We start from the raw sequence: 7,914 nt of genomic DNA on the forward strand, positions 1-7,914 counted from the left end.
CAAATCACCTCTCTATCTTAATCTGACAGCCTGGCTCGATTAGGAAGCATGGAAATTACTTCTCTCCCCACCAGCTGTCATCCTGGAATTATCTTAATTGTAGCATGATTATGCCTCTGAGCTGCTGAGAGAGGCCTTCACTGCTTCTTGCATTTTATAGGGAGGAAGTAAATAAATAATTGAAATGATATGATGCTTGGGGTATAGCGGTTGGCTTAGGATTTGTTTAAACACTGTAAACACGAACAGGCATACATGGTCTCTTCCACTTACTTACCCATTAATTCACTCAATCTCTCTCTCTCCCTCACACACACACACAGCTTTATTGCTAAGCATGAATCATCAAGACATGTCTTTTCTGACATATGGACTGGCATAGCCCAAACCAACATATCTGATTACCACTGGATAAACACAATAGGCAGTCAGAGGATTTTTGGACTTACAAGGCCTGGGTGTGGTGTGCTAGTGGAAGCGTGTGTGTTATGAGGCAGAGAGAGTGAACAGGAAAACTGGTGGAATAAGCAACTTTCCGTGCTCATTCTAATAGTTGCAGAGACTATATAGGGAGACCTTTGTTAGTAGCTCATTCTTAATTAAATCTAGGCCTATAAGAAGTAGTTAGGACGGTATTACTTCGGAAAAAGAAGATTGCGTTGGCCGGGAATCGAACCCGGGTCAACTGCTTGGAAGGCAGCTATGCTAACCACTATACCACCAACGCATGCACATCAGGGTAAAATGTGTCGTTAAAGAACGTGATTATCACTGTTTGTCTATCCTTGTACTTTATTCTTCTCTGTAGGCTAATTCATTTCAGCACCACAAGGAGGGTAAAGATGTGTTATCAGATACGTAATCAAAATAATTTCAAAAGATGTTCAGGCTTCACAGCTTTATCGCCGCTTCTCGTTGGTTCGAAATTCTTTTTCAACACAAGCCGATCCAACACTGGTGACAACAGTTGGAACACCTTCCTAAAAGCTCTAGCCTACATTGTGTATGTACATGAGATGTAATACAATGGGCTCGTGGCAAAAATCTGGGCTCGTCCGGGATTTGAACCCGGGACCTCTCGCACCCAAAGCGAGAATCATACCCCTAGACCAACGAGCCACACTTTCAAATTTCTTTTATAAGGTTTAAAACATACTGAAATATTATAGTTATGTGTTAAACGCGTAGTTCGTGGTAGCCTGTGTAGCGCACATAATTAGCATACGCTCTGCAACAAATTGCAACGTCATCACCCTCTTTCACATCACCATGCTACATTTCGCTACATGTTATTTTTTACGATTTTGAAAATAATGTATACGTCGCACGATCGTGGCCGGTTAGCTCAGTTGGTTAGAGCGTGGTGCTAATAACGCCAAGGTCGCGGGTTCGATCCCCGTACGGGCCAAACAATATTTATGACAATCATAATTGCAAGAACATAGTCCCACGGAAGCATACCTGCCAACACTCCTCACTTGCATGACCATCAAACTTAATTTTAAAATCCTTGATCTATTCGTTTTTTTAGTCTAACATGTTCCAGGTTACCAGATTGTGTATGAAATACACCATACACATGTATACACAATCACTTACTTTCAATTTAAATCTTTTTGTCATAAAACCTGGCAACCCAAAACCCAAATAAGGAAGCGGGTGCATACCGAGTCTCGCAAGCAAGCGGGCTAGCTAGTTGCCTGACTAGTTGAATAGCCTACTCCACAACTAGCTGTTGTCAAATTGTTAAGGGAAGTAACACATCACATAAACGGTTAGAGTGTTGTTGATACACAAAAGAAAGTGTCCTCAGAACATAATTTGACAGCAGCTCTGGAGTTTTTTGTAGAGGTAGGATGCATACATAACTGACATGCGTATCTGTTTCAGTAAGGTAAAAGCAACGGCCGAAATGCAGTGTTGCAATGAGTGTATGAAACATGTCAATGTCAAATATGTCAACATGTCATGTCAAACATGTCAAACACCGATTCTGTGCAAACGCGCAGGTATGATCGGAAGAGCAATGAAACATGCGCATTTAAAAGCTGTGTGTGCAGATTCCTCTATTTAAAATTACTACTATAACAACAATTTTATGCATGTGAATATAAAGCCCTTAAAAAGAATCATTAGCCTACTCTTTTTCGATGCTTCCACAAGGTGGCGCGCCAAACCCCATCGTCACAGAGCCATACATACATGTGCATTACATAGCTAGCCTTCATTTCCAAAACCAAGCTAAATTCATCTTAAACATATGCCATGTTACATGGGATGCATTCACTGTCATAACACACACGGACGTTTGCTCTAATTAAACACAATTTAACCAAATTTACATAACTAGCCTACAGGAACCTGCTTTTTCAGCGATGGAAGGTTAACATTAGACGGTTAGCGACATAGAGGTTAGCGATCTCGCTAGATTCAAACATTTTTGCTAACTTCTGAAATAAACAAAATGTCGTTGAAAACAACCCTTTCAATAGATAACATAATGATGCAATTTACTTACTTTAAACGAACTGTAAGGTGTATTCGGTAAGATTCCATAGAGCTGTTTAATTAATTATTATTTTCCACAGAAGAACTTGAAGCTTATGTCCTGTCCACCATGCGCCAGAGAATTTTCCACGAGGCACCTTGGTTTGGACATGCGCATTTTGCCGTTGTGCCAGAAGACAGCGAGTAACAGTGGAGTAACCAAAGAGCAGGGTATACAAAGTAGCATATTTAAGCAGACCTGATACATTGAATGCCAATACCGTTCAACATGTAAGGGTTAAATGTTCAAGGTTTCAGAGAATAAAATCAGCAACCAGCATATTTAATGGAATAATGTAAACCAGGTAACCTTTGTATTGTTTTAGGGTACAGTAAGTGCAGCATTACAGCATAATTGTAACCTACAAATGACATCACATTTACATTCATTAATTTGGCAGACGTGTTTATACAAATAAAGACAATCCTTCATGATACATAGAATAATTACTAATATAAACACAAAAAAGAATATCTAAAAAAAACAATTATTTATTAATTTCAATGAAGTAGTAGGCCTACCGGAGTTATTTGGGCTATGTTTCGTAAGGCCTACTCAATTAGGCCTAATCAATTCACTGCGTGTTTACCCACTAACATGGGTGTGTGTGTAGGCATGGGTATTGGCATCTATTCTCTCTGTCTCCAGGCCCACTGCCACAGAGCAGTAGAGCAGCCACAAGTCCTTTAGGGTAAATTAAATACATACATAAAAAATACATGTAAATAGGGTAGTACAAAACATATCAAACACAACAAATAATGCTGAAGAATCTAACTGTACTCACTGCTCCTCTTCATCATGGCCAGCCTCCTGCTTTGTGTCTACTTCATCCTTCTGTTCTGTGTTCAGCTCGTCTTCCTCCCTTCCTATTGATTCCTCCTCCAGGATAACATCTCCTAGCCTGTGGTTTCTGTTCCTCTCCTGCATTGCCTGCTCGCCCTCCTTTCTCTGCTCCAGTGTGCAGTGATGGCTTTCTAGAGAGACCTGAAACTGGTTCGGAATAATGAGATCCAAGCTCATGATACCTCTGGACCAAAGATAAATCTTGCTGTATAATAACTCCTTACTGGAATACCATCAACCCCTGGACCGTCTTGTGTTACTTTCTCTCAAAACCATCAACCAAATTACCCGCATCCCCTCGAGAGCAATTTTCAGTTGTTCCTTCAGTTCATCAGTCTGAGAAATTACCTGTCAGAAGTATGTATTTATCAGCGAACTACCAGTCATTTATGCCTATGTGTGACTGTGTACACAAGATAAATACTCACATTGGTTAACAGGCAAGTAGTTTCACCCAGTTCTTTCTCCTTCAGAAGAATAATATTCTAGTAAGAGGACAACACAAATGTTATGCCATTACCAATTCTACTTAAACATGCAATGGCAGAGTAATATCGGTATGAGTTAATGATAGCATACTTCTAGTTGGGGAAGCCGAGCTTCATTCGCCGCTACCCAGAGTTGAGCTGCTCTAACTGCTCTCTCCTCCAGAAACAACTGACACACACACAAACACACACATTTCTACAACAGATCTGAAAAAGTGATGACACTCAGTTGTAATCATTTGAGTGCCATTTCCACCTCTTTATCCAGTTGGGAACTCCTTTTATACAACCTGGCATTTTCTTCCTCCTGAAGGACACAAAACATAACATTGCACAAATAATTAACCAATCAGTATGGCTTTTAGTAGCTCTAATCTGATATCGTTTACTCTTCGGTCATTCGTATCAAATCAGACAGAATCCGAGAAAGGTTACTGCACCCCATCTGACGTGACACGGAATAAGTGTCCTCTTCTTACCAGAGCGCAGATCTCCATGTGCATGTTGTGAATCGTCTGGAAAAAGGCCTGGGCAGCTGCGCACTGATTTGGCTTTCTTGAGCGGAGTGGCATTACTGCCGATCAAGGTAGGACAATTAGACTGTATGATGGTTAAAGTAAACAACCTACAACCACATGATAGGCATGTCAAAAGGTGAGGTCCACTCTGAAGTCTTAGGTGCTGTCTATGGATTCTTGCCGCCCGGGAATATAAATCCCACCTGGCCTCCGCATCATTGTAGCCTACTTTAACTAAATCACTAGGCTACTTACGTAGTTGGATACGAGAAGTTCAAGATTCCAGTCTTTTAATTATGTGGCAGCATCAGCGAACTTGCACTGCGGACCGTTTTGGTTGCTAAGTTTTAAAAAATCCTCTAAGATGCAACGCTGGAATGTTTGTTTTGAAATATTCAGTGCTGCCAAAGTAAAAAGGTAAATAATTCTATTCTGAGCAATTTTCCATGCTATCACGTAGACGTATGCCTAGAGTCCACTCCTTTGTTGAAACAGTGGGCCAGAAGAAAGCGAAGTGAATGCTGTGGGGCCTATGGCTATGCCTTTTTGCACAGTTTCTGGTAGGCTAGGCTACAAGGCAAATGTTTCAGGCAAGTGTGCCTAATGTCTGAGTGGAAGCAGTGGTTTGGAGATATCACGGAGTGCAGTCAGCGAAATAGTGACTGTTATTTTCTTTTAGTAGGTTACAAGGTAGATATATTCAGCCTGACTTTTCAGTCGTAAGTAGACTATGAATGTACAAGTCTAGTAACTCGCCGTGTGGCCGGTTAGCTCAGTTGGTTAGAGCGTGGTGCTAATAACGCCAAGGTCGCGGGTTCGATCCCCGTACGGGCCATCTGTTTTGTATCGCCTAGGTCGGAGTACGGCACATTTGGCTAGAATTACGTCGGAACGTGGAAATATAAATCTCTCCATTTAGGTGCGCAGATCTAACTGAAGGAGTTTACACATTGCACGTGACATGCACCGCGCTCGCCGCTAGTTTGCGCTTGATATCCCTTGAGCGTGATGCATCCTAGACTCATCCTGCGTTCATGAGGTGTGGGAGTAATGGGAAGGTTCTCAGTGATGGGATGATGTCGTTTCTTCCACTGCAAGTGTTCATGTGCTTAGGCTAACTGGTCTAACCCATTTACACTGAATTATGCTAAGATGGGTGAACTGTGTCAGAGAGGGCAATTGCACGCACAGAGAAGAGACTGGTTTAATCTTATCTAACTCTGGGGGAAGCCGGCAAATAAGTTTATTTCTCGAAATTGTCCTTTTTACACCATATCACAGTCTCTGCTCATTGACGACGTTTAAACGGCAGACTTTTACAAAATGTGGTTGTGCCTAAAGGCATCAAGAAAGAGACCCCTGCAATGCATTCTACAGGGCAGTCACGCGCACACACCCATTCATTAGCCTACTCCCTCTCACGCCCCCCACACTCACGCAATCCCAGTTACTTGCTCACCCACACTCATATTTTCCTGATTTTTGGTCGAACTTTTCAGCTGTTTTGGAATTTCTGATGTGTGGTATTCTCTATCTAGCCTTTTTTAGTTTTAATAGACGGAATGTTTTGAGTTTCGTGAGTGTTTTTTTTTTTTGAAGCTGATACAAGGGTTTGTAAAGTGATTCCATGTTCCCTTGAAAAAAGTATTCAAAGTATTTTCAAATTACTAAAAAACATATATTTTTATATTGATACTAGTAGGCCTAAGTTTAGTTCTATAAACAGGAAGAAAATGAAATTTAATTAATACATATAGCCTTCACATTAAACAAGGAACAGCAGGACACAGAAAGCAAGCATAGTGGGCAGATGTTAGAGGGCAGAGAAGGCCAGAGAGTACAGGTGGATTTTGAGCCTGGATTTAAAACCCATATATGTTGCGTGTGTTGTACATTGTGCGTTGTGTTTTAATTTTGTAGGTGATGTGTTTTGTATGTCTTTTTTTTTTTTTTTTTAGCTAAGTGCCAAGTGCTTTTTGCCTTAGCTGAAAGCAGGGGATGTGGAGGTCTTTGTTCCCAGGTCTAAGAGACCTGGGGCCTGTACTACGAAGACTGGCTTATCTGGGTAACTTCGAGAGTAACTTGATCACGTGGCAAACTTCCCGATTAACTCGTACTACGAAAGGTGGATATGTTTTAACCTAGGAATGCTGCCATGGCAATTTACCCTGCATCTCAAACCTGCTCCGACCAGGTTATGTTCTTGGTTAACCCGAGGTTTCCGTTAACCACACCCTTTATAAGTACCACCCCTCTACTACAATTCGAGACAATGTCGGAGTACCTGGATGGTCCATACGACATTGGAGCGCAAACATGAGGGGCTCTCTTCGCAGGGCGGGGGGTTTTAGAGACCGCCATATAGACTATAGCATATATATATATATATATGCTATAGTGTATGTGTATATATATATATATATATATATATATATATATATATATATATATATATGAACATATAATTCGTTATCTTTGTCAGATGATAGGCAGAAGTCTCTAATGTCACCCATCATACCCTTACGTGGACATTCATGTATTCCATCTAATCGGTGATGCTGAACATCTGAGCAAGTATGTCCGAAAATAAATCGGACATAGGCCTAGCCAACAGTATGCTGAACATTTGAGCAAGAATACTGTATGTCCGAAAATAAGTCGGACATAGGCCTAACCTGCTGAACATCTGAGCAAGAATAGCCTAAAATAAATCGGACATAGCCTAGCCTACAGTAGGCCTAATAAATGAAAATCACAATTTTAACAGAGGCCAAGTGAAGGCTATAAGTATACTAGGCCTACCTGTTTTCATAATTAAGAAATATTAATGCAAGCTATAACTATATAAACCTACTATTCTGAATAATGTGTTTGTTACAAATTCTCACCTGCTGCCATGTGCGTTTGGCAATGGTGTTGCATCTGAAATGTTCACAGGATTAGGCATACACTAAATCAGTCAATGGGGGCTACTTAAACATTCAATTATCCTATTACTGTAATCTATATGCCCACTTCTAAATTGTGTTGCATCTGTAGGCATTTCTATGAACTCAAAATAGGCAATTTAATTATTTCAACTCATTTCAGACATTCCGCAAGCGAATCCTCCGTAACACATATTTGAAGAACATGTGGAAATAAAACTTTACTTTTAGGCATTAAGGCTACCCGATCTGCAATACGTTGCCAACAACCTTGCTTTGTTCACTGCCGACGTATTTGATTTTTGTCGTAGAATGGGTTTTAATTCCTCATAACTTGGCATAATAATTGTGCGTTCCTCATCCGTAAAAGGTGATCGCGTCATCATTGAAAGTGGTGACTTGCGCTGCAACACGCCCCTTTTATGCGAACGCGCACAAACTCCAATAGGTTAACCCCGGCTCAACAAATCAACTTCATAAGTGGTGTTAATTGGTACTACGACGCTGATTAAGATAAACCGGGGTTGACAAAACCTGGTTAACAAAGTAACCCTGGGTTACATCTGGGTAGGTTAAGCTCCCTTCGT

General features: G+C 40.9%; 1 protein-coding gene and 4 non-coding genes across 11 annotated transcripts; 2 read left to right on the plus strand and 3 right to left on the minus strand.

Moving 5' to 3' along the window:
- Window positions 1–655: 655 nt before the first annotated feature.
- trnag-ucc lies at window positions 656–727 on the minus strand. Its single transcript has one exon. It is a non-coding gene; the product is annotated as a tRNA-Gly (tRNA).
- Window positions 728–1,047: 320 nt separating this feature from the next.
- On the minus strand, window positions 1,048–1,119 carry trnap-ugg. The gene has a single exon. It is a non-coding gene; the product is annotated as a tRNA-Pro (tRNA).
- A 215-nt stretch (window positions 1,120–1,334) lies between these two features.
- Window positions 1,335–1,408, plus strand: trnai-aau. The gene has a single exon. It is a non-coding gene; the product is annotated as a tRNA-Ile (tRNA).
- Window positions 1,409–3,025: 1,617 nt separating this feature from the next.
- LOC125300959 lies at window positions 3,026–4,770 on the minus strand. 7 transcript variants are annotated; one of them, XR_007194645.1, is made up of 8 exons: window positions 4,656–4,769; window positions 4,362–4,456; window positions 4,139–4,189; window positions 3,974–4,051; window positions 3,823–3,879; window positions 3,619–3,742; window positions 3,336–3,541; window positions 3,026–3,232 (listed from the first exon to the last, which is right to left on the minus strand). XR_007194645.1 is itself a non-coding variant. In XM_048253162.1 (8 exons), the coding sequence occupies exons 2-8, from the start codon at window positions 4,452–4,454 to the stop codon at window positions 3,178–3,180; spliced, it is 639 nt and encodes a 212-aa protein (XP_048109119.1). In that variant the 5' UTR covers window positions 4,455–4,507; window positions 4,656–4,770; the 3' UTR covers window positions 3,026–3,177. The 7 variants fall into 7 exon arrangements, 6 of the variants coding, with proteins under 6 accessions (XP_048109119.1, XP_048109117.1, XP_048109120.1 ...); XM_048253162.1 differs by having other exon boundaries at window positions 3,683–3,742; window positions 4,323–4,507; window positions 4,656–4,770; XM_048253160.1 differs by having other exon boundaries at window positions 3,683–3,742; window positions 4,323–4,456.
- Window positions 4,771–5,161: 391 nt separating this feature from the next.
- Window positions 5,162–5,235, plus strand: trnai-aau. Its single transcript has one exon. It is a non-coding gene; the product is annotated as a tRNA-Ile (tRNA).
- Window positions 5,236–7,914: the final 2,679 nt, after the last annotated feature.

Source organism: Alosa alosa, chromosome 9 (assembly GCF_017589495.1).
Source record: "Alosa alosa isolate M-15738 ecotype Scorff River chromosome 9, AALO_Geno_1.1, whole genome shotgun sequence".
In the NCBI taxonomy this organism is placed as follows: domain Eukaryota; kingdom Metazoa; phylum Chordata; class Actinopteri; order Clupeiformes; family Clupeidae; genus Alosa; species Alosa alosa.

Excerpts from the sequence above, each read along its gene's own strand:
- LOC125300959 (XM_048253162.1), bottom strand. The coding sequence starts at position 4,454 with ATGCCACTCCGCTCAAGAAAGCCAAATCAGTGCGCAGCTGCCCAGGCC. Across the intron at positions 3,743-3,822 it reads CTACTTGCCTGTTAACCAAT|GTAATTTCTCAGACTGATGA; the intron begins GTGAGTATTTAT and ends TACTTCTGACAG. Across the intron at positions 3,233-3,335 it reads GGCCATGATGAAGAGGAGCA|GACTTGTGGCTGCTCTACTG; the intron begins GTGAGTACAGTT and ends TTTACCCTAAAG.